Consider the following 26,284-nt stretch of genomic DNA (forward strand, 5'->3'; position numbering starts at 1 on the left):
AGAGAGGTAGTAATGGCTGGGAAACATTAATAAAAGAGTTGAGCTGCAATGGATTGCAGCATAAACACAAACTTCAGCTGAGGCTGATGGGAACGCGATTGGTTTTTCAGTTATTTGTGTCAAAACGTTGAACTGCTGGAGGCACTAAAGGAAAAGTTAAAGAACCACCACAGCCACGAAGCTTCATCATCTGGGAGCAACGGAGAACTCCACCACATTTCATAGCAATCTGTCCAATAGTTAATGACATAATGCAGTACGTACCAAAGTGGTCGAGACACCAACACTTAGCATTGCTTAAAACAAAAAAGGCATAATCTGCAGAAATAAAAACAACAAAGTGTTTCTTCAAGACGGACTAAAGCTGCAGTCTTTCAGCCATTTAAACAAACGTGAAAACCAAACTGATGTCCTTGAATGCAACACTTGTACAATATCTGATTATACCTGCAGTGCACAACACAACAATACCGTGTTCTTGATGAGTTGTTGTCATATGTATATTGAAGTAATCATATTATATTTGAACTTTTCTCCCAGAAAGATCAGGAAATGTCCAAAGAAAACCCCCCACGTGCCCCTGCTTTAGCCTTTAAGAAGTTACTGAATGTTTTCCAAGTCTGCAGCTTGTTGTCAGCTCTCGTCTAGGAAGAGACATCCACAACATTCCCTTTATAAAAATTAGATTACAACGAAAATTCCAAGGTTCCATCAAACGCAACACGGCCGTTTGATTCTTCAAAGCCTCAAACACCCTAAACACAATCCCTTGAAGTAAGACAGTCTCTTCACAGATCCCACTATCCACAGTCACTTATTCATGAGCGAGCACTGCGTTTGCCAACTTTCACTCTGAAAGAAACGCTTCCTCTTCCCTTTGGATTTAAAAAGCAGCTTCCGATTTGTTTATTTGTGGGCCATCCTGAGTCATGATCCTCAAACCAATTAGTAGAGTGGTTTTGACAGCAGGGTCCCTTGTTCTTTAGCTTTGCTCAATTACGAGCTTGACTGCGACTCTTACATTAGGGTAGTTGATCTTAGCTCATGCGTCATTTCCTCCTCCTCAAAGTAGTGGATTACTTTCACTAAATGCATATGTTTTGTTGTTGACTGAAGAAACTGAGACTGTTTCTTATCTCATCACCCAGTCGAGCTCCTGCTCAATCGTTTTTCAAAGAGCAAAGACATTTAGGAAAGAAGATGGTGATCTTGACAGTCATTCGACCAACACACAATCTGTTGGTCGACAGTTGGAGTAAAGATACGCGTCATGACATTAATCTTTATGCTTCTTTGTTTTGTCTCTCAATCTTGTAGATCATGTCCTTATCGCCTCGCACTCTGTCTAGACAAGATATTTATTCATTGACCAGCTGTTTGACAACACTGCACCTTCCTGTGTGACGTCATACTAAGCCCTGAAGAATCTTCTGTCAGATCTGTTGACATTAATACTAACCCTATTGTTTTTTTATAATGTCAGGACTCAGAACAAAGTCACCTTTCCCTACCGGCATGCACAACTCACTTTATTGTCACTCATCTGAAATGAGCCATTCTGCATATACTCTAGGTTGAAATGCACTTATTGGAAGTCGCTTTGGATAAAAGCGTCTGCTAAATGACATGTAATGTCATGTAATGTAATGCATAAAAGGGCACTCTCACTTTGATACTAACGCTTTTGTACCTTTACTCTTGGACAATTTCATCAGTAATTAGCAGAATAATGCAATGTCACCTCCTGATAGCAGCTATGAACGGTACCTTTACTCTTGTACGATTTGAATTGCAGGACTTCTACGTGTAACAATGTATTTCTACAGTATTTCTTTGGTTTTGCAACTTTTACTGCAGTATCAGTGTCAGATCAGAGTGCTTCTTCAACCACTGATAGTTTGAGTTGTAGTCTCTAATTTTAATAAAATCGAATGTGTAGTGAACCAGGAAACGCAGGTTGTGAGGTTGTATTCTCTGTCAGGACACACAAGTCCTCAAGAAACTCTTAGCGGGGCTTTGGTAAGGGCCCCACAGTCCTGTGACTCACTCAGGAAACAACTGTAGCGTCTCGCCTGACGACAGTCTGGTATGGAAGCCCTGAGCAGACAAACAGCTTGCAGACAGAGAAGAAAACACGACGGCGGAGGGAGCAGCAAAGGCTGTTTACGTTAGGGTCAGGCATTAAATGTGGGAGAGAGTACAGCACAGATACACCGCAGACGGAGAGGGAGGACGGCAGAGCGATGAAGAGACAATCCAGCTGCCAAATAGGATCCACGTCTGCTTTTGTGATTCAAAGACAGCAGGAAGGAGAGGAGGCGGATAAGGAGGAGGAGTGTGAGAGAGTTCCTAATAGAGTTTAAAACCTGAGCCAGGATTCTTTATAAAGCACAATATGTGGGCGATTTAGGTCAAACCATCACTCGTTCCCAGGTTCTGTGTAAGGGGGTTTTCCAGATTAAGAGCCTCTGCACTCTTTTTTCTTCTGCTTAAGTCTCATAAATTGAGCACAGCCTAGAAATAAACAGCAACTGCAATTCTTGCATCATCTCCACAGAGGAGCAAACTTTACTTGTTCCCACATAAGAAGATGAAAGTCAGATAAAAACATCGGGGACGATAACCTTGTTGGCAAAGACTTTGTGGCATTAATAGTCAAATGCATTCAACCTTGTCTTGTAAAAAAAAAAAAAGTACTGCTGTTGCAGGGAAGTGTTCATGGTGGGAATACAAAGCACAGGACTGAGACACCAGACATGGAGCTTTATGTCCTGCATCCAAAAACAATCTGCTTAAGTTTAGGAAAAGATGAAAATCCAGCTCAAACGATCTCCCCCGACATTAAAGGAGCACTGGGGAAGACTTGGTGGCATCTATGGGTGTGATGACCCCTCCCCCTCTCTTTCCAAGACTTTGATGGAGTGAACCGCTGAGTGCAAAACTGGCCATCCGTACCATAATAACACTACTTTAGGAGCAATGGAAGTCAGACGGCGGCTTGAGATCGATATTGCATAATCAGCAGAATAATGCAATGTCGGCCCCCCTTAAAGCAGCTATAATCAGTATTTTTTTAATAATAACAATGTACCAAATGAATGATAAGTCGCTCATTAATAAAGTTTAATCAATAAGTTTTTAGCAAAATAACAATTCATAATTTGGGTGGAAGATGAGCAAACATTTTAAAACTTCATACGGAGAATATTTCACCCGGTACAAGAATAAATAACAGTTGCAATGAGCCAGAAAGATTTACTAGATAATGTAGGGTGCATAGCATGTGTTGAGTGCACCACCCTGCTTGGAGGGAAACAGCATTGCGTTTATTCGACGCACATTTTCGGGAAATTCTTACTTTACTATTACCCTATTTTTTCAGGAGTCTAAATAAAGGAACATAATCAGAAAAAGCTACTTGTGCATTGTTCAAATGAGGCTTTCTTGAGAGTGTATTTCGAAACCCGTTAACCGTTCTTGTTATTTCCTTAACTGTTATGTTATATTTTTCTCAGAATCCCACTGTGAGGAGTAATACAGGGGGAACACTTGAGGAAAAACAGAAAATATCCTGAAAACATGGTCAAGTATCTTGTACTTCTTCGTCACAAACAATTACAAAACATATCGACTGTCCTCATCTGACCCAACAGAAGTCGACTGGTTTCCACTTCCTTTTAAACTCCAGGGAGTGAAACCTGCTGGAAACACAACGCTTTACCGTGAAACGAAGCACACGCGTGGCCTCCTGACAGCTTGCCGACATGTATGACATCCACAGATCTCCTGGAAGCTTCTGCTGGTGTTTTTAATATCAGGAGATTAATGTTAAAGCATTTGAATCGTGCTCCTCTGGCCAACATACATCATCAAGAGAAAACCGAGCGCTTCCTTTTCTCCAAGGTTAGCTGTCGTGCATGTACTTACTGCATGACAGACATTCATCACGACAGAGGTCAACAAAGAGATCAAATACATGTGCAAAGGAACCCGAGTCTGAGAGCCACTGTAAATGCCTCGCCCTCCGAGACCCCCTCAGGCCACCGTCTGTGTGCGTCACAGTGGTCATGACCCCCTCAAAGCCATGCCAGGTTATCAATCATACACAATCTTCATCTGTGGGAGCACTGGCATTGATGCATCATGAATTATGGGACAAGGAGAGAAAGTGTGTGTATGTGTGTGTGTTCATCGTAATAGGGGGCGGAGGACGACACCTCAAGAAGCTGCCATTGTCCCTGTAGAAACAGACCTTGTTATAGATGCCCTTGAGGGCCATCGAGGCCATTCATTTGGTATTTCACAGTCCTCACAGTCCTCCGCAGCAACAAAAGCTGTCCCGTCTCTGAAAACAATTTCACAATTCAATGCGTCTAGGGCAAAGGACAAGAGACAAAAAATACTGAGGGTTGATGAGAAGAAAATCCTGGTGACCCACCAGACTTTAAATCACTTGACAGTGTCAGGAAAAGAAAACACAGCAGAGGAAATCTCTTTTGTTGTGCTCTTCTTTTCCGTTTAGGGCAGCTTTTCTGTCATGATTGAATCCTGTTTATATACGCTGAGTGGGAGAGAGTGTGTGTGTGTGTCAGGGTCTGTATGTGTGACCCTAGTAGGGAAGTGACAGTGAGTCCCTGACAGTTAATCCACTAACTGTTATCCATATCCCTCCTCACTTGATCTCCTCCATTTGTCTACGCATGGAGAGGGCTCGCAGCCCACACTAATCCTCATATATATATATATATATACACACACGTCTCCACAAGTGAAATGGTGGAAGTAGAGAGGCATGAGGTATACACAGCTGGGCTGAGCATTGCACCACTAACCTACTTTGAGAATCCGAATGCAGCATCTGCTTCCCCATCAGCCTCTCTTTGAATCTGTTCCACTGCTGCATGTCTTCATCACACACACACACACACACACACACACACACACACACACACACACACACACACACACACACACACACACACACACACACACACACACACACACACACACACACACACACACACACACACACACACACACACACACACACACACACACACACACACACACAAAATTCTGGTCCATCCAGCTCTCTATTCACCTCCTCTAGTCTCATCTCTTCTTTTGATCCAATTCTTTGCATTCTTTTTTTTTCAACTCTCTTTTATTTCTCCTCAGATACCCAGAGCTACATCAGCTCATTTCTACATTTCACCCCGAGGACCCTCAACTCAAACATCAGGTTTAAAACCACAAGGTCTAAAAGGCTTCTGGATATTCATTCCGATGAAGATGGGATCTTGGCCTGCATTTCACATCAGATCAGCAGCGCTGAGGGCGCAGCAACGACGGGTGAGTGCACTTGTTTTAAATACAATCCACTCACCAGCCACAACGTTCCTTCTCCTCCTCCTCCTCCTCCTCCTCCTCTTCATGAACTCCCACAAAAGGCCCAAGTGGAGCAGGACATTTTCTTTGCCTGAAATTCACTTCGGCACTAAATTTGAAACTCCTGGGACCGTTCAAGATACTCTACTTTCTCTTTCCAAAGAAGAGTAAAATGGCTCTATTTCCCTCCTGGAGCCTCTTGATGGTCCCAGTGCGACAAAGACACACCCCAGTCTGTGACTCTGTTGAGCGGCAGACCTTTACTGCTCAGCGCTGTCTGTTAGATGAAGGGTAAACTGGATACTTTCTTGAAAAACCCCTGTGTGACCTTTTCCTTCTCTGCCCCAGAAAAAAATTAAGTCTGCCATCAGCGTCATAGGCACTTATAAAAGTACTTTAAACACTTTTTTTTTAAAGGGAGGCAGAGAAAACAAAGTAGAGGTCCAAGAGGATTTGCATGCACGCCTCATGTTCACTTTAAACTCCGGGATGTTGACTTCCATATAGGGTCCGTCTGACTTAATGTCTGGAGAGTCCAACTTAAACCACGCAGGGGACGCCACAGATAAATCTATTGTGCTATCTGATATTCAAGGAGGGCAAACTCAACAAGGGCTCTCTGTGTTCACTGACCTTTGTGTTACACGCGCAGACTTTAGTCTATACAGTAACGTCGAGCCACACACAGAAGCCAAAAGTCTTTTTTATCTCCCATCATCCTCTCAAAGAGGTTACTGAGCCGTGTGCGCTGGACTGCTGGTGCGTGACCGCGTGAGGGAGCAGTGAGCGCACGGCGGTCAAAGCATAGAAAACACACTCTTCACGGGTCAGATAAAACAAACTATGCAGATACACGTAGGTTGCATCTTAAAAGAATACTTCAACATTTTGAGGAATGAAGTTTATCCGCTGTCCTGCCGGGAGTTAGATGAAAAGATTTGACCTCTCGTCTCCACGCTGAACATGAAGCCACAGCCAGGTCGCTCCGTTCAGCACAAAGACTGGAAAATAAATCCACCTGCTAGCACACGTTACGTCTCGTTTGTTTAAGCTGTAAAAAGATCAAACTAAGAGTAGAAATAACAAGTTGTGGTTTTATGGGAAGTACGGACATCAACCTGTCGACTCCAACATTGAACTATTCCTTTAAGAGGCACACTACATGTTATTATATCTCTGAGTTTCTGCAGGTTAGGCTGTGTGGGATCCGTCAACCTGAGAGTGAAGGTCAGGGAACTGGAGCACGCTCACCGGGCGCAGGTATACATGCTTTTATTTCCCTGCAGTAGCCTCGTGTTTCACAAAATACATTTTTCATGGACCCTCCACTGGAAGTTACCAAACTCTTTGTGTGGGGGTAACATGTACAGCAGGGCCTCTGCCTCCCTCTGGTGCTCCCCAACAACCTGCAGGCCCCTCAGGTCCTCCGCCGCCACACCGGCTGCGTGCACGTTCCTCCTGCCGGCCCGAGCCCGGTCGAGCTTGAAGTAAACATCTGCAGTACAGGTGACCCGTCCGAGTGAGGAGTCAAAATATGAGGAGTCCTCTCACAACCGAAGACTTCAGGACGCTCCTCTCTCGGGCTCCCGACAGCATGTGGGCTGCGAGGAAAAGACCGCAGCTGTAAATCGACTCGAAAGACTAAACCACAGACCCTGAACGTAGCAGGAGGCCGACGGTACCGTCCCGAGGCCGACCGATGAATTGATCAAAGCCCGGCTCGTCGTGTGTGTCTCTCCCCGCCCGAGTTGGGCTGCAGCGTGCCGTAACCCCACGGACCACACACTGACGCACTGAACTGCCGATATTAAACCGCTGGTTCTCACAGAGTGTAAATAGAGAGGTCTGCAGCCCAACTGGCCACAGCCTCAGGTAACGGCTCTGATTCACGCCGTGTGGACATCAGTCACGAAGCCTCCATCGATGAGGCGCACAACGCTCACACCAAAGCCCAGGAGGCAGAGGCGCTGTCGGTGTACGTTTGACGGTCTCTCAAAGTCAGCCATGCAGAACCAGAATGTGTTCCAGTAGGCTACGCTCAGTCAGACGGGCTTCACAGTAGCAACGCTTTGTGGGCTCTTGTCGGCCCATTGTCCATTGAGCAGCTGCAGAAGGCATTGTATTGTTGAATGCCATGCGCATCGCATGGATTAGTATGGAGCCGTTTCCCCTCGGCCTTGTTGTGCAGTACGGCCCCGACTGCGGTTGCAGAAAAGTAACTGTTATGAGGAAAATATAACAACAGATGCAGGGAAATAAAGATGTAAAGAGGAGAAAAGGGAAGAAACAATGCTCCCAGCTCTGTGAAGCTGCACTCAAGGACGGCAACGCTGAGAGCTCAATGCTCGCGGCAACACGCTAACACACTCACACATATCATGTTAATAACAACATGAGGTCATCCATCAAAGTGATGGACAAAGTCAAATGTTGATTTGATGTTGCAGCAGGACGAAAGTAGTTGTTGAGATATTTCATTCTGAAACAAAGCAGCGGGCCAACCAACCAACCGACATTAGCATCCATCATAGTGAAACAATTAATTTGTAAAGTATTGGTACTCTTCTTCCAACAGAGAGGACTTCAAGCAGATGAAACCAGAAAGAAAAACGTAGAGAAGATGGAAAAGAAATTGAAACTGAATCCCCATCATAGGTATGACCTGCTTTGACGGAGGAGTGAGAGAGTTCATTATTACAGAAAAGAAGAACTTTCATTGAGAGAAACTCCTGTAACACCCTGGAGAAATATTCAGTTAGATCTACCTACTCCACCAACACAATCCGTTGCAGTCTTACACACACAAACAACTAGAACGGGCACTCGGTAGAGCGCATACCTTCGCATATCACAAGATTGGGCATTGAATTATGAACATTTTGGCATTAGTTGCATGCCAATTGGACAAAAATGTATCGTGCTATGGTAAAAAAAAAGATGTTGACCTTTCCATGACCTTGACCTTGACCTTTGACCCGATTGATCCCAAAATCTAATCAAATGGTCCCCGGATAATAACCAATCATCCCACCAAATTCCATGTGATTCAAGAAGATTTGACCTGTTCATGACCTTTGACCTTGACCTTTGACCCGATCGATCCCAAAATCTAATCAACTGGTCCCCGGATAATAAACAATCATCCCACCAAATTTTATGCGATTCGGTTCAATACTTTTTGAGTTTTGCGAATAACACGCATACAAATAAATAAATAAATACACGGCGATCAAAACATAACCTTCCGGCATTTTCAATGCGAAGGTAAACATACACACACACACACACACCAACTCAAGCTCCTCCTCTTGTGAGTCTCCTTTTTGAGGAATGACATACTTGAACGTTGTCAACCAACGTGCCACCTGCCCGTCACCTCACGCTGAGTTTGCAACCCTCACTCTACCCCGCGGAGAGCCCCGCTCTGCTGTGGGCTCATGTGTGGGTGTTGAGTTGTTTGAGAGAGAAAAAGCAACAATTTGCGGATATTGTTCTCAACTGTTGAACACAAAACTAGACAGCAGAACAAAAAAAGCAGAAGCTCTGCAGCCTCTCCATCCTGCAGCATCCAGGACACTATTTATTCCAGATGAGAGGACAAACTGTGGCATAAATACACACACACACACACTTATAATTCTACATCATTGATCCATCAATCTATCTTCACTCCAAACAGTGCCAGAAGGGAAAAAGAGAAATGTAATTTGTGCGAGCGTCAGTGTGTCAGGGTGCAGCCATGAATATAGCGAGAGTGTGTGTATGTGTGTGTGTGTGTGTGTGTGTGTGTGTGTGTGTGTGTGTGTGTGTATGTGCGTGTGTGGATGTGTTTATGCTCCCGGCTACTATCAGCTATCCCTAGTCGGCATCGAGCAGCACCATATGTCTGTCTGACGTGTGCCACCACTGGAGGCCGGGGCAGCCGCAAACAGCACAATGACAGCTTTATGCCCGCCTGGCGACGCTGGAGCAGCGAGCATGTGGGACTGAATACCACTGATTTACACAGGTGAGACAACATGACTGATGGTTTCTCACCTGCAAGATTCAGTTCATGATTACAGGCTAAGCTGCTCTCAACTCCACCCACAAACCCCTAGAGTCAGAAGATGATACGTAGGTGGCTTGTTAGTATTATGGATGGATTACTGAGGACCAGTCACCCCTCCACCAGAGCCTCTGCATGAGGAGACACTCACTCATGTCTTGTTATAAAGTCAATCAACCACCATTAGTCACAAAACGACCACAAAGAGACAAAAACTAAACAAAAAATCAACCACAAAGAGTCGAAAACAGATGCTAAACGACCGCAGAGATTTATTCTGGGAGTGTTACTTCGAGACCTTTTTAAATATCTGTGTCCAGGGGCCTGTTGTATCATAATCTGTCCATGGCTGTGTTCGGAGTTACAAATATCAGCTAAGAGTTGATACAAGCTCATATTCGACAAATGTATTTATTCACTGAATAAATAATGCTACTGTTAATGTAGCATTACTCATAAATAACCAGAGCTGAACACAGTGTTCCCTCTGAAGTTTCTCACTGTGCCCACAGTGCAGTGGATGCAGACTCCTGTTGCACATCTGTGCCAACACTTTAGTCATGAGTCAATAAGTTAATGTGTGTCTCATGGCTGTACTGGGTTGACTGGGAAGAGGACCTGTTGGGCCAGAGTGGCACCAGCCCTCGGCTGACAAAGCCTTTAGATAAACACAAGTCTCCTGGCCACAGCACCCAGACGACACTGAAGCGGTCATTATGCTGACCCATTGGAGCCTGATGGAGTTCTTTTGCATCCCCCAGAAATGAGGTCATTCTTTCTACCTTCCCACATCTCGCACATAAGGCATGCTCTTGAAACCATCACAACACAACGTGAGTGAGGGAGGGGGGTTGCTCTTTTAGGAGGCGACTTCAAGTCAGTAATGAGACAGACGAGATCAATGTTGCTGCATGTGTGTGCATGGCAACAAAGTCACAAAAACGACAATCACTAAAAATATAGGCCACCGTTTGTATCCATAATGTGATTAATGTTATGAATATAAGCAGGCTACAGAGACGCATGTCTCCTCGCCGCTGGTACCGACACCGCTACACTTTATCATTCTGCATTGCATTGAATGAAAACATACCTTGGTTGTCCTCGTCCATGTTTGCAGCCTATAAATCAAAGATATCTTCGCTCACAGAAACTTCCCTTGTGCGGAAGGGGGCTCCCGGTAACCGCTACAGCAAACACGCGCCCTAATTTCCAGGACGCTCTCCGCTACACAGGTTGTCTCTCTGGCGTCTTTCTTTGAGCAGAATGTTGTGGCCATTTACGCCTCACGGTGGCGAGGCAGTCCCTCCGGTCAGCGCGCGGCGAGTGTCTAGTTCCGGTGGCACCGGCAGCAAAGGTGTCTTTTTGCCACAGTGGTGGAGCGCGTTGTCGTTACCCCTCCACATACGCCTTCACTCCACTAGTATCGGGAGAGTAGTTGACACGGCTGCGTCAAGTTGGCCGAGACGACGCCGGAAGCATGCCGGAAGTGCTAGCAATTATGCCTTCAAAGTAAGAGTCAAGCTGAGGTTTTAACGGCGAGTTTATTTTTATTTTGTAACTACACACAGAAAGTCTTTGTGATATTCTGTGTAACTTGACACTGGTTGTTGATCCATCTCAGCTCCGCTACACAGCCCGGTGCTGCGCGTCATCGTTCAGCACCGATCAGCGCCCACGTGACTCCAGGCAATAATGAGATTATAGCCAACAAAATAGACCTACAAAAAAGAAAACATGTTATCGATTATATGTCACGGTTTTATTATGCTGTCGCATTTTGTTATATCCCTCAATAATTAAGATCAATTCAATTTCAAATATACCTGAATAGATTAAAAGATCACTTAAAAACACTATTTTTAGATATTTTCAATGATACGTCATATTACTTGTTACTTCATGTTGTACATTATCAATGTGCAGCCAATTGTAAATACTGGCATATTTTACAAGAATATTTTAGGTTTAGCTTGCACAATTATTTTTCCCGCCCGATTCAGATGACTGAAAGCAAATACCACTATCAACTATATTAAGATGCAGATGAACATAATTTCATACACAGAGGACTATTTATTCAACATTGATCCAATGTTTTCTCTGAATGTTTCATCGGTGCAACAGCCCTGTGGTCAGCAAGCCTGTATAGCACTGGGAGAGTGTTGCAAAGCAACACATGTATAAGATTGAAAGGTCTGTGGTCTGCGTGCAACAGCTGCCTCCCTCCAACATAAGTCAAAAAATAATATAGCAAATTAATCTAGAGCTACACAACTTCTCCAATGCGATAAGATAGCATCTACTATGTAGTAATACCAAAAACAATACACAAAATGTATTTAAGATCACCATGAGGAATTATGGACGAGACTCTTACATAAGCAGGGAGAGCGATCAGGTTAGAAACAGTGGGATGAGGTAAACACATGCACGCGCGCGCGCACACACACACACACACACAGCAAAAGAGAGCGAGAGAGCTTGTTTCTACAACACACGTGGTTTCAATTATAGCATTCCTGCCTCCGCAGAGAAGGAGGGGGTCTCACTTCCTGTGTGCATTACTCCAATGGTCAAGCATGAACAGATGTTTTAACGTATTCATTCATTTGTTTATTCATAGGTGTCTCTTTTGGACAAATGTTTCGCTCTCAGCACTCTGTCCTAAACAAAGTGACATTCTCCAGACATAACACAAACAGTCTCTCCATCTCTGATAGTCGTGAGCATCAGGCTATAACTTTATTATATTTGTTAAAGTAGAAGAAGTAGCATTTACCTCCCTTTTCATATTCACTTAAATTCTGAACATTTGTAAAACTGAATTAAATCATCACTTTCATGGCGTGATTTACTGATAGCATATTAACAAACTAAGTTGCTTCACCATCTTCCAAAAAGTGTAATAGTAATAGGGGACCAGCAGAAACAAAGAGGCTCAAATGAGTCATTTTCTAAAAATTCCCATCAGCAAGATTACACAATCCACTGAACCCCCTCAATCCGGCACAAGCCAGTCGAGTGCAGTCTGGTGCCAAATGACAAGCGCAAGAGAAATTGGAGATCCTGAATTTACACCTGCAGATAAACGCTCTGCTCACACAGAAGGTGAAGAAGGGTTGCTGTGAATATCTTAGGCATTTTCTTTGCACTCCGTTTGCACTATGTTAAACACACTGAAGAATAAGCTGTGTGTTTTAAAGGAAACCAAATTCCTTGGGATGTGCACCACTTAGTAGAGTGGGGGGGGGTGGGGGACAAAGGAAAACAGGGCAAAAGGAAGCGTTTAAGAAAAGGAAATCTCTCACTTTCTCAGTTATGAGGTTTTACATACTCGTGGATTGATGCAAAGCAGCTTTCACGCACAGCAAGCCCTGATTTGAATGTTTTCTGTGCTACAAGTGGGAAATAGGTCATGTGCATAATCGCTGCGCTAGCTTTGGGGAAATGGTTAAACAAATACGGTGTTAATGTCTGTTTTATGTCCGTGCTGGATCCGGTCAAGCAGAGCATCTTCGGTGAAGTAGTAAGTTCCATTCAAAGCAATTAGATTGCTGATTCTGTCTCTCTGGCACACACACACACACACACACTCAGTGCGCTCTACTCCACATAAACGCCATGCTAATGTGTTTATGAGTCATGAGAGAAACCTCTCGGTGTGGCCCGCATATCTTTGGTGATGAATTTAAAGCTTTAAAAATCAACAAAATTGCAGCTCAGTCATTTTCAAATGTGTGTTCGACAAACTCAAGACGGAGGCCACAAAGTCCTCCCAGTAAGTCTGTAGAAGTCTGCAGCTTGAAGTGAACATGTGTGGAGGTTTTCTTGTCGGCGGTCTGCGTCTCGTGCCACTGAGGTCACATTACATTCCCTCAGGGAGATGCACGTCTGGCAGATTAGGCCGACCATCATGGGAGACGTCTGTGGTTCTCCTGACCGACTTCCCGTGACCTGATTGAGCAGTCGTACAACTTCATATGCTTCAGTCACCACGGCGATGCCCAGAGGGTGTGCACCTCCTCCCTTTAACATGGCCCAACCCATAATTATACACACACACACACAGACACGCGCGCAGCCCGCTTTTCTCTACCGCCAACCCCCCAAATCACTCCCATCATAATCTAATCATCTCCCCCCTAAATACACTGTGAACAGGAGCAGTGAGGTGTAGCCGGTGTTTAGAGTTGTTTAGTGACGCATCTTCCTCCTCATGGCGTTCATCCCCCAAAACAAATGGATACAGACTTTCAGAAATCAGGGACATGGTTTCACACCTCCTTCCGGTCGTGGAAGGTGTAAGGGTTCATATTTGGGTGACGGCATGTTCGACAGAGGGGTCACAGGAAGCAGAGGGCAGCAGGATTTCCTCCCTTCCTTCTCTTTGGTTTTTATATCCCGCTCTGCATCTTGACCACCGACTGATCGAAAGGCAAAGTCGACTTGATTCAGCGCACCCGAGGACACATATGAGTAGAGTCTTTATTTGGGTCTGTCTGCTGGGCACAAAGGCAGCACTGTATGCCCGAGAACTTGTAGGTGTGTATATGTGTGTGTGAGTGTGTGTGTGTGTGTGTATCGCTACATTTAATGTACGATCCCTCCTGGACCTGCAGTGGTTACATAACACGCTGGAAAGGTTATTACTCCTAAGTCTTTCCCTACTGAGCTCTGCAAAAGGCGATACACTCCGTTATCACATGCACAAACACACACAAGTTACATTTCAGCCATTACCATTGGAGAGAGTGTGTGATGAGGAGGCAGGATAGCAGCACAACGCTGTGCAACATGCTGTATCTAACAATAGCATGAGATACAATCATGGTCCTCATTAAGCTGTCATGAAGCCGCCAGTTTACACAGAATTGATATTGATGCTGCTAAGAAAACCATGAATATGGGTCATATCTGCAGTTGTTGTGATTGTCCAGCAAAAAAGCCTCTCAGTGTTTTCATTCACTAAAATACATACGAATAATTCAAATAAGTTGATGTTTTGTACAGATTGTTGATGGCCTGCACACTATGAAGCTGCACTCCAACACATAGTGCAAGAAGGCAAACGTTGGAAAAACAAACAAACAAAAAGAGTCACATCAACACCTCAAAAAAGTAAGTGGGTATTGGAACGCACTTTGTGACCCATTTCGTTCCCACAAAATGACTGCAGCACATACACAAGTCTCCCTCCTCCACATTTCCCTCTCTTTATTTGGCTTCCCCCTCGTCTCCTCCCCCACTCGCTCTCACTCCTTTGATTCAGTTTCGAGGTCAGCTTGCAGCTCATCTCCGCACCTGATCTCTTCCTTTTTAGACGCTTTGCATACGCCTCTTGTCCTCCGGTCCACAGCATTCAAATAAACGCTCTATTTAAGTGGACTGCAAAGAGGACGTGACACAAAGTAGAGCCACAACCTCAAACTGAGGGAGAGGGGAATCAGCATTAGTCCATTAATCCATTCTCGAAGCAGGGGCATGGTGTGTTAATGTATGCTATTTATAAACTGGCTGATGGATCACATCACAATATAAATGTTGTTTGTGAAGCAAATAAACATCGGTATTTGACTCACAAGTAACTTTGCAAGGATGTGGAGTTTGATTGGTGTTTAATTCTTCATTTGGGTGTATTGTTTGAAAAATGCAGGCGTGACATTAAGCGGCTCCGACTTTGTAAAACGTTGGCCTTATTTCCTGTTTGGTTGTGAAGCAAAAGTTGAAGGCAAACAAACACTTTGGAGTTTAACACAAGTGTAACAGAGCCATGATCTAAAGACTCAGCTATGTGGTCCGGAGAGATTCTTTCTGATTGGTTCAACTTCACAGGGAGAATCGGAAAATTAACTAAAACGATTATTGTTAAGATAAATGAATGAAACAGTGGGTTTGTTGAGAAACTGTTTGTTTCTTCGTCATGAGGATCAAGTCAGGATTGGTTCAGGACTCAAACTAAAGCTGCTCGTCAGGGTGTCACCTGATGGAGATGATAGCGGAGGCTGGTTTGGACATTTTGAGAATGATGAGAATACCACATTCAGGTCTGTAGAATATGCAGCTTAGCATCAACAGGTGAAAAGAGCTCACCTCGCTCTGTCATAACAAAGTCCACCTCCAGGCCTCCAAAGTTCACTAATCACAGCCAAAGTGTCATTTTTTTATAATGCAGATTTTTCTTACCCAGAACCAAGCAAGCTGTATTTCAGTCAGTTAGCAAGTACTGGCAGAAAAATACCTGAATTATTGAAAAAGACAAGTGGATCACAGTCCAATTCTTTAAAAACTGGACTCCAGAGTCTGAGAGGCTTTGGGAAAGGGACTCAACTACCAGACTCAGTTTTTACATCTATAATAATAGAGAGGAAACTTCTCTTGGCTCTCTCATGGACAAGATTAAAACGTAAAGAACACATCTGCTTAAAAAAGTTTTTTAAAAACACATGCAAAACTAGTTTGAGTTCGAATTTGGATAAACTTAACACGCTACGTTTCATATAGAAACTTTAGACACAAATGAATTAAAGTTCATGAATAATGTGTATGGACTTAAATAATACTGCATTGCAGCTTTAATTGAATCACAGCCATTTCGTGTTGCAGTATTATTACTCTTTACACTCAATCAAATAAAACACATGAGCTGCAGATGACAAAGGCTGAAACTCTCTAATCTTTATTCCACAACCTCATTGTGTTCTTCTTTTTCTAAAGGGTACAAATGGTGGTTTGGAAAAACAGAGTAAAGATAACCTGACTTATCTTTCATCTACAGATTTCTCCCTCTCTTTCCTCTATGATAACCCTATTAAAATATGTTCCTCTGGCAAATCCCTGAGAAATAAATCCTCTTTTTTTCAGAGAGAGTGAGTGGGGGAGGGGGCGGGGGTTCGGTGGGTTGTCTGTCACATGGACGAATACAGTTGCCTTGGCAACCCATGATGGTTTTACTCCGCAGCCTGGTATCAGAGTTACTGGTTAGTAAGTTTCCTGGGGATATTTGACGAGGGTGTCAGCTGTCGGATAAATCTACTTAAAAGAAGTGCGTTTTTAAGGGTGTTGCCAAATGGGTCCGCTGGTTCAGATCCATTTATTACAAGTGGGTTTCTTTACATTGAGAGATTACAGATGTATTTGTAATTGATGGAGATCAGATGAGATGGAAGCTGAGTTCACATGTTTTCTCCAGAAGTAGACTCATGGATGACGTATTTTGTGGAACAATAAAACAGATATTATGAATCATGACCATCATCAGCACAACAGGAACAAAATCAGCTTTCACTGATGTGCTGACGGATGTATTCTTATTATATATGTTTTATTACAGCTTAATTATTCTCCTCTTCTCCAGGATGCTTCCCCCTTGTGGACAGATATGGTACTGCAGTCGTTCTATACATCCTAAAATAAATGTCTTATTGGCATTGGAGGGGACAAGAAGCCCCTCCAGGTCAAGGGGGTACATTTAGTAACATTAAACACATTTTCTTTTCATCAGCTTGCAACCTGGAAGTTGGATTTGTGACAAGACATGTTGACTGAAGTTTGGAGGAGAGCTTGTGTTACAGTATAACTGCTTCAATATTTGTTCTGATGTACTGAATCTCAAGGAAGTTGGTCCGGGTGTGTTACACTGGTATTATGATCTTAATATATAATAAATAATAATACATATTTTTGCAGGTGTTTTTTTTAGTTTCATGCTTTGAATGTTGACGTAGATTACCAGCAATGTAAATGAACTCACCTTGATCCTTAAAGAATATCTCTGGTTGAAAACAGGCTCTGGTGTATAGAGTTTGTATGGGATTAGAATAAAAGTAATTCAGTTTGAAGCTTAAACTTGGAAAACCATTCGACCAACCTCTCATGCATGAAATGTAATGATTCATCATTATTCTCTTCTCTTTGCTTCTGTGTAAATGTATGCCATGTTGTTCTATTTGAGATTAAATGATCTGTGACAGAAGATAAGAAAGAAAAAGAAGGAAGTGGAAGACATGTAACAGAATATTGGGCTGCATTTATAAACAGTAATAAGAAACAAGGTATTTCAAAACACCCACAAATACATGCCCAAACATAGTTTAACACTTTAAAAGGCACTTCAGCAAACCTAGAAATGAATGATTGGTTATTAGGACAGAAAGGCGGAAACTTGTGATTTCATTCATTTATTACTCCCCAAATCAGTTGTCCTTAGTCTCAGTTCTAAGAATTAACCGCCCCCCCCACCCTTGCCCGCCCAAACTTTTCACAGAAATAAAAACAAATGCAGCAAAAAAAAGTAACTTTGCGGGGAATTTTTTTTTCACCAGCGTCTTTCCAGGGATATGCAGAAAGCAACACAATGAGTGAGACGACATGCAGTGACTCCCATTGAGACTGCACTTAATGACAGACTGTAGGTTTCCCGTAGGTGCAGCTGTACTGCTCTGCTGCAAACCTCCATATGAAGTGTCAATATGACAAAAAAAACATGCTCGTTTGTGTCATGCGAAGTAGGTATTTATGTTTTAAATTAAAGTGAGATGTTGACACTGAGCACATATTAAACATGTGAAACAATAAAGAGTGGCCACAAAGTACCACAGCAACAATCATCGGTATCAACAGTAACAAGTCCACGCCAAAATCCTCAATATCCAGAGAAAAAAGGCAGTGTCACAATCCACGATTCAACTGACGCGATCTCCACGGACAGGGAGGGCGGCTCCTGGATCTCAGGTGGCGAGCTAAGAGGGTTTAGGTGAGGCCTCGGTTCCTCCTCCACCCTCACACATCACCGCTCACTCTCGCTTATTGTTTGCAGTCTTCACTGTTGTCCTTCCCCTGCGAAGGCACTGGGCGACAACCAGCCGTGTCACTTTGTTGCATCGTCTCACAGAATTAAGCGTCCTCCTCCTCTACGTCGCTGTGCAGTGCCAGACAGTTTCTTTCAGAGGGCAGAAACATGGCACCACAATGTATGGATTAAAGTCCAAATACGGGCATTGAAGATTCAGTGGATTTCAATGTGGACCTGTGAAGAGATGAGGAGACTGTCAGGCAACAGTTATCTATCCAGACATGCATGGAAATATCAGCTGCCTGCTCATCAATTATTAGGTTCATGTTTATTGTTTATTTATTGGATCCCCATTAGCTGACGCCTTAGCGACCGCTAAACTTCCTGGGGTCCACAATGTTGGAGGCTCTAAAAGTAGTTGACGTGTCAGTGTAAACAATACTAGAAAATTAAATTTAAACTGAAGCTGAAGCAATGAGATAGTTGAAGTGTCAGCAGTATGTATGCATTGACAGCTGATCACATATCAGTTCCCATTTGAAGTGTCTGTGTGTATCTGAAATGTGCCTAATTGGATTATCTTTTATTGCAGTCATAGGAAATTGCAGTCCGGAAATGTTAAATTGGGAGTACGGTGTGATCGTCCTCCCTTATGTGTCTTGGTCACAATTTGTAAAAAAAAGAAAAGAAAAGTAAACTCTCAAATCAGTATCCTTGCAGCATCTGCCTAAAAAATACAGAGTGGCTGCCTACAATGGATATTCAGTTTTAGACAAAGTATTAATCCTTTAATTCACAAGATACTTGAACCCCAAATGCGCTAAAATAATAGCGCAATATTATAAATGCCGAACTACAGGAAAGATAGAAGCACCACATACTGCAGCCACCAAACTGGCCGTAACATCTCTCTAAACACAGGATTATGTCTGGCCTGAATTAACTCAAAGAGTAATACTTGCTGCTTACTAAACAGGAAATTGCTTTTAAATTGAGTTTAAATTAATCGAATATAAATCTGAAGAGGACAAACGGTTTAAACTTCATCTCACATCCGTTGCGCTTGTGGGGGAGTGCGTGTTAAATAATTACCTGTAACCTGACATTAAACATCATCGAAGCGACCAGGTAGATATAAGGGAATCTGATTCGCAGTCGCCATGCGAGATCAAAAAATATCAACAAAGTCCTCGTCAAGCCTTTAGAAAACACTCCGTAAGTCCGACCAGCGGAGCCCGAAAACCGGAGCACGAGATAGGACAGACCCGCCATACAGGCCGTCTGCGAGGGTAACTGTGTCAGTTAGAGAGCAGCACAGTGCTGAGTGATGAGTGACTGTTCATGTTTCTATCGCTGACTGACTCCGAGCTCCATTTGTTGTGTGCATTGGTTTGTGTTGGCAGAGCTGCTCCACCCCAACGGCTTCTCTATCTATTCCTATTATGGTTAACGGGAGGACCCGTAACGATGTGACACATACACGGAAGTTGAAAGTGTATTTGGAATTTGTTTGCCCTGATTTGTGTCTGAAGGCACATCGTCCTGATACCAGGAATATTCCTTTTAAGGAAATACAACAACATTAATTAAAACAAAAACAATGTATCGGGTGTACGTTTTAAAAAAAAGTTTTTTAATTGAATAGTGTTGCCATATTCAAATTGTTATTCTCAAAAAGTTGATATAAGTCTGGAGTCAGTCATTTCTTTTTATTGATGGTGAATTATCTTCATTAATAAAAGAAGAACTATACAGAGAAATAGATTTAAAACGTGTTTTAGGGCTTGTACTTTCATTGATCAATGCTGCCTATCGCTCAAGCTTTTCATTGTCTATTTTATTGATGAATCAAGTAGTTATTTATAGACTGTACAATGACAGATAATTGTTAATTTACCCACCGTTATTTCCCAGCATCCAGGGTGATGTCTTAAAATTGTGTGTTTTACCCCATCAACAGTCCAGAGCCTACAATGAAGGAAATAGAGAAAAGCTACAAATCTTTGCACATGAGCACCAAATAATGCGTACGGGTTTTGTATCAGAAATAACAATAAACTGTTTACTTTTTCTCACTCAACTAATCAATTAATCAATGAAAGGGGAATTATTTGCGCACAACCAGTTGCTATTGTGTCAAGTTACTCCCATAGTAGCAACTGGTTGTACGCAACTTGACACTTACAACATGTATATATGGAAATGTGGTCGTTCCAGTAAGTGGCACGTAGGACATTTTATTTTTATGTGTTTGGGTCCCAATTGTTTGTTGGAGAAAGTGCCTGGAAAGCATCGTTCAGGGAAGTAGCACTATTATTAACTTCCTCAATCCGTGTCACACTCTGAATCGTCCGTCTTATTCATCGGTTGTTTTAGTGTAGCGATATCACCTTTACCGCTACACTAGTTCAAATTTTATTTTTTTAAAAGACAAACACCCGACACTTTTTGATGATATTTTCTGATTTCATAAAAAAAACTAAAAACGGTGGCTAGTCAGCTGCTTTTTTTGAGGAAATTACAGATCGTTAAAATGTCTGTGGGCGTATCTCCTGCTCACACCGGAAGCACCATCTGTGGCTAACTTCGGTTTTTTTCTCCTCCTAAGGGGTGGTGGCCGCTGTTTTGCTTCATAGCTTCCAGATCAGCCCACGAAAGCATGGGAATGTTGCGAGGGATTTTCTATCGAAACTTGTGTTAAAAGTGTCCGATAAGTTACTTAAAGTTCTCCCCGCCACGCGCTGTTCCACGTCACAGGAGCTCGGCTGCACTATCGAACAACCGTAAGCGAAGAGCCGTCGGGACTTTCCACCGGACAAAGGAAAAGAGACGTGTGAGCTAACGTTAGCTCACCGGGATCACTCGGCATTCCTCCCGCTGCGGCGCGATGCAGGCCATAAAGTGTGTCGTTGTTGGAGACGGGTAAGTTAACGTAATCGAGCTGACTGTGAGTTGGTTTTGATGGTTAACCATAATAACGAAGTGTACGATGCTGTCATCGGACGAGCTAACGTTATATCCGATTTCTGGACGGCGAAAGTTAGTTAGGAGCTAACTAACTTTAACTACCTGTGCGTGCTTCGTGGGTTTTATCAGCTAGCTAAGTTAACTATACTCCTACGATGTATGAGTTATTCGCAGTTATCTTCATAAGGAGGGTTTTTGAAATAGCCGACTAACCTAGTTAACTACTACTTACGTTACATGATTACTAGTATGTAAGTGATTGGCTAATCCCTGGATTTAAATTACTCCCGGGTGAGTCACGTCACAGTTCACACGTCCCTCCTCACCTGAGTCGGAGTTTGGCAACAATTCCTTTATATATTGGGAAATGTGAAGCGTTAGCCGCGATGTGACCTATGTTTGTTGGTTTTAGTTGCGTCGTTAGGTGTCACACAAGCGGCGTATTTCCCAGCTTCGCATACGTAACTTACATTTTGTAGACTCTGTATGCAACAAGTACAGATTGGTGACCGATTAATGAATGAGCCCGTGGACGACTTCCATATGTTAACAATATGTGAGGTGCACCTCCTACTTCTTGTTCAGGGTGTGGTGGATACCGCAGCAGCGGAGTCATTGATGGCCCTGCGACTACTTTATTGTTTTCGCTTTTGACGAAGGGGGAAGCTCGCAGTAAAAAGGTTCATTCGTCACTAAGTTTCATGCTTGTGAGCTTTCATATTCGCGAATGGACCCATATGGTACTCTCGTATATTTTAAATAAATACACTTTTTTACGCCACGTCTGTTCTCCCACAGTCAGGGTTCAATGACATGGTTGGTCAATTCATCTGCAGAAATAGAGTTGCAGCTTCTCAAGTGTGATTGAATATATTTAGGATTTGCACCATAGCTCGGACACGCACAACAATATGTATCGTAAGTACAATGCAGGAAATCACATAAATGTATACCCTAAATGGCATTTTTCATGCTGGTTTTTTTGTTGGGGGGGCGGGGTGATACATCAAGAAAAACGAGTAATTTTCCTGTTCCTCTCTCCAGGGCGGTGGGTAAGACCTGCCTGCTCATCAGCTACACCACCAATGCCTTTCCTGGAGAGTATATCCCCACAGTGTGAGTATCTGAGGCTACAGACCGTGTTTATTTACTTAATGCAAGGCTAGAAGTTGATCAACACTGGCAGTCATCTATTGTTGCCACCTATTATGTCCTTTACAATGCACAATTAAGGCTTCTCATTCTTGAGTTGCCTTTGTTTATACGGTGAAAGTCTGATTCTAGACCTGCTATGGAGACGTTGTTGCTCTCCGTCACTGTCAGTGTGGCATGGACTGGCTCAGTAAAAGGACAACACACAGTAATTAAGAGCCTGTTACCATTTAAATGCTTAAGTTACATTTTTGTTCCTTTCATTATTTATGTAATTGATAATTCATCAGTTTATAGTCATCCTGATGGCTTAACTAATTTGTATCATATTCTGTCAGGTTCGACAACTATTCCGCCAATGTTATGGTTGATGGGAAGCCGGTGAACCTGGGTCTCTGGGATACAGCAGGGCAAGAAGATTACGACAGACTCCGCCCACTTTCCTATCCACAAACGGTAATAATAAAAAAGAAAACAGTCCGACAATTCTTTATATGTGACCTATTGTTGTTCTCTTTGAAGTGTCTGGTGTTTGCCTTGGAAGTCTATTTTTTATGACGGTGGCTGTCTTGCATAATACTTTTGGAACGTTTGGGGATAAAGAAGGAATAAGGAAGTGAGGGAAAGAAAAGCAGCACACTGCTGTGCTGCATGAGCACAGGAACAGCAGTACTTACTGTTTTTAGCAGGAAATTATGTTTATGGGCTCTGATTGTATTGCTTGCTCTTTCTCACCAGGATGTTTTTCTCATCTGCTTCTCGCTTGTGAGTCCTGCCTCTTTTGAAAACGTCCGTGCCAAGGTAAGTCGATGCTGTGCCGGTATTGTAAAGACTGAAGCCTGTAAAGGTGTCGTCATAGATTTGTTTTATGGCATGATAAGAGGCACCAGGGTTTTTTTTTTCAGGATGACTAATAGATTTGTAAAGATATATTTTGACCCAGATACCATCTTATGTCCTCATTCAGAACAATATGGACAGAGTTAATAAAGCTCCTCATGAGAACAATGTAAACGCTATAAGAAACCATTGTTACACCATTGGGTTAAATAGGTTGAAAACCTTTACGGTTGACCGCACTAGAAACTGATTGTTTTCCCAGCCGCAGGTTCATTGCACTGAATTTTTTCCTTTCGGACTAGGACATGTAATTGTAGACCATATTTAATAATCTCCACTCTTTGTCAACATGCAAGTTTGATTGAGAACAATTTTGTATTGTCAAACTATATATTATATACTGTATTATATTATTGTTAATATTGTCTTGTGTGTTTCAAATGTCTCCATGAGAATTTACAGCATAGCTGGGATTACAAAAAAGTGCAATTCTTGTCAACTTCACAAACCGGTAGTTTTAATACTGTAAATGAATCACATGACTAATAGTATGTGATTCTCCCTTCATTCTTGTTTTTGGTGGCACATCAAATAACAGATTGTGGTTTGAATATAGTCCTTAGTCATTCTATAAATTGCATGTTCAAGTTAACGTAGAGCAGTTTTGAAAGTTATGCCCCTAACTTCTCAACGGCGTGGTCTCTGTGCAGTGGTACCCTGAGGTGAGACACCATTGTCCCAACACTCCCATCATCCTGGTGGGGACCAAGCTGGATCTGAGAGATGACAAGGACACCATAGAGAAGCTGAAGGAGAAGAAACTCTCTCCAATTACATATCCCCAAGGACTGGCGATGGCCAAAGAAATCGGTAATGACACGCATCCTCTTTATGGAGTTATCGCTGACTTTGTTTGCAGATTTGACTGAAATACTAAAAGAAAACCCATTTGTGTGGTGTCCTCAGGTTCCGTCAAGTACCTGGAGTGCTCAGCCTTGACTCAACGCGGCCTTAAAACTGTGTTCGACGAGGCCATCCGGGCCGTCCTCTGCCCTCCACCCGTCAAGAAGAAGAGGAGGAAGTGCTCTCTCCTCTAAGACTTCCTCCACTGGAGCGGTTACAGGGGAGCGTGGCCGCGAGTGGTGAGGGGTGGCGAGAGACACAGGAGAAACACACCAGTATACACACAAAAACATTGTACTTCAGATTCTTTCCTTCCATAAGTGTAGCTTCAGCAGATCTACCAACTGTTTCCATGACAAATTTGACATGAGATTAATGAGAAGGGCTTGGAAGACGATAGACCCTAGCTCTTTCCCAACAACATATACTGTATAGACAACACGATGAAATTCTTGAGGCCTTCTAAAGTGGATTGGATGTTTTGTAAAAATGGACCGTGGAATGTTTTCAATTTGCTTTTCCACTGGTTGTCCACCTTTTTTTGGGGTTTACAGTCTTAGTTGTTTGTTTTAAATGGAAGAGATATTGCCAAATACATCCTGCAAACGTGCTGTATTTTAACAGAAAATAACTCCTTTGTTCTCTTGTCTCACACCTTTTAAACCTTCCAAATACAGCTTGCGGTTTGCTGTTGAGTGCTGCTGTTTGTTCAGCTCCATAATTGATGGCATTTTATTCATTTCCCTTTCGCGAGGGCGTTCACGTGTCATCGCACAGTCAACAAGGAACTTGAATCAAACCGTCTGGGAAGTTGTTCTTGCTTCAAGTTGCCGTTTGTTCACCGTGAATCTCTTCACCGGTTGGTTTTCAGTCCGAGCGCATGGTTCATGGTCATTCAGTCTCGTGGATTGAATGATGCCGAAGACGTACTGAAAACTCCGACCGGGAACAGATCTTCTGACGCCAACCGTGCTATCAACCCCTGACGAATCTAAATGACCCAGTATTTTATGTGTTTGGCTCCTATTGGACCAGTCACTCATGGTATTTCTTTTTTTTCTTCTTGCAATCCTCTTTGCAATATTTCCCTAGATGTCTCAACTGTGTAGCTGCCCAGGAGAGCAAAGCTGAAAACCTTATTAGATATTGGATTAGAGCTGTTTTGGTGGCGGGGAACAAGAGCGCCTTCAATGCTCTGTGGGCATTTATCAGAAACATGTTGTGCAGCACATTTGATTCCTAATAGCATCACTACTGGCTAAGCAATGTCACTAAGAGCGTTTATGCCGGCTAAGAGCGGGAACAAAGCTGCTGTCGGTTATGGTGTAGTGTACAGCGTACTCATCTTTTTGTTCTAATCATGTGATTTGACTGTTTTGTATCTTTCTTCAGAGGTTACACTTCACTCACTGTATTGTTTAACTAACACTATGAATATCCTTTTGTTTATTACCTCTACAGTTAACGCTACCTTAATCTCCCTACACGCCTAGCTTTTTGTAATTAATGCTGATGGCATGTATGTGCAACATATACTGAAAACTAAGATTAGAATTGCAACAGTTATATTTTTTGCCTATTTACAAAATGTATTTGAACTACTAGATCAGGGGTTAAGTACATGTTGCTCATCTGTATTGTATTCAGACATCAAGCTGTGCTTTAATTCAAGCCAATGTTGTGACTAGTCTTATGGATAAAAGCTATTGTCACTTTTTGAAAAAGCCAATAAATTTAAGTAAAACCGACTTCTCCCACTTTGCAGTGCAGCCACCGATGTTCCTTGATGCAAACACTTGATAAAGTATAGCTAAACTGATTTTATTCTGTAAAATGTATCTGTTGACTGACAAATGACAATTCTGACAAATTCTAGGTTTGCAAAACGCTAAACTATTTGAATAACTGGTATTAATTCGACAGAGGTTGCCGTGTGGAACAGTGGACCACATTAAAGCAGTTCTACTTTTGATGGAAGAATATTAAACATTTCAACATAATCCAGTGCGTCATCACTAACAGACCCCAGTAATAAAAACTGTTGAACGCCAACAATTTAGCATTGTAATCTTGCCACATGGGTTGCATTTGATACTAAAGCGGCCAGGGACTCAGATTAACATGTTGAGCCTCGTCGTCAGTCGGTTCTAGAAACAGATCTCTGAGAAGTCGAAGTTCAAACATCAGACGGT

The 26,284-nt window shown here is 42.8% G+C and overlaps 3 protein-coding genes across 3 annotated transcripts in view; 1 reads left to right on the plus strand and 2 right to left on the minus strand.

Moving 5' to 3' along the window:
- cyth3b (cytohesin 3b) overlaps positions 1 to 10,813 on the minus strand; it is a 30,108-nt gene extending 19,295 nt beyond the window's left edge. Inside the window, exon 1 of the mRNA XM_056407621.1 lies at positions 10,530 to 10,813. Within this exon, the coding sequence (XP_056263596.1) occupies positions 10,530 to 10,548 (19 nt within the window). The 5' untranslated portion in view covers positions 10,549 to 10,813. The remainder of the gene's footprint in view (positions 1 to 10,529) is intronic.
- A 6,665-nt stretch (positions 10,814 to 17,478) lies between these two features.
- On the minus strand, positions 17,479 to 19,620 carry LOC130188306 (small integral membrane protein 10-like protein 2A). Its single transcript, XM_056406589.1, has 2 exons — positions 19,323 to 19,620; positions 17,479 to 18,464 (listed from the first exon to the last, which is right to left on the minus strand). The coding sequence occupies exons 1-2, from the start codon at positions 19,500 to 19,502 to the stop codon at positions 18,444 to 18,446; spliced, it is 201 nt and encodes a 66-aa protein (XP_056262564.1). The 5' UTR covers positions 19,503 to 19,620; the 3' UTR covers positions 17,479 to 18,443.
- Positions 19,621 to 20,817: 1,197 nt separating this feature from the next.
- On the plus strand, positions 20,818 to 25,840 carry rac1b (Rac family small GTPase 1b). The gene is made up of 6 exons (XM_056406588.1): positions 20,818 to 21,152; positions 22,242 to 22,313; positions 22,688 to 22,805; positions 23,088 to 23,150; positions 23,900 to 24,059; positions 24,156 to 25,840. Exons 1-6 carry the CDS (start codon positions 21,118 to 21,120, stop codon positions 24,284 to 24,286), a joined length of 579 nt encoding a protein of 192 aa, XP_056262563.1. The 5' UTR covers positions 20,818 to 21,117; the 3' UTR covers positions 24,287 to 25,840.
- Positions 25,841 to 26,284: the final 444 nt, after the last annotated feature.

Source organism: Pseudoliparis swirei, chromosome 23, assembly GCF_029220125.1.
Source record: "Pseudoliparis swirei isolate HS2019 ecotype Mariana Trench chromosome 23, NWPU_hadal_v1, whole genome shotgun sequence".
Taxonomy (NCBI): domain Eukaryota; kingdom Metazoa; phylum Chordata; class Actinopteri; order Perciformes; family Liparidae; genus Pseudoliparis; species Pseudoliparis swirei.

What these genes read in the sequence shown, in the direction of transcription:
- LOC130188306 (XM_056406589.1), bottom strand. Translation starts at nt 19,502, where the DNA reads ATGGCGGGTCTGTCCTATCTCGTGCTCCGGTTTTCGGGCTCCGCTGGT. An exon ending in TGTTTAATGTCAGGTTACAG is followed by an intron (nt 18,465 to 19,322) that starts GTAATTATTTAA and finishes ATCTCTTCACAG; the next exon opens with GTCCACATTGAAATCCACTG.
- rac1b (XM_056406588.1), top strand. Translation starts at nt 21,118, where the DNA reads ATGCAGGCCATAAAGTGTGTCGTTGTTGGAGACGG. An exon ending in CACTTTCCTATCCACAAACG is followed by an intron (nt 22,806 to 23,087) that starts GTAATAATAAAA and finishes CTTTCTCACCAG; the next exon opens with GATGTTTTTCTCATCTGCTT. An exon ending in GGCGATGGCCAAAGAAATCG is followed by an intron (nt 24,060 to 24,155) that starts GTAATGACACGC and finishes TGGTGTCCTCAG; the next exon opens with GTTCCGTCAAGTACCTGGAG.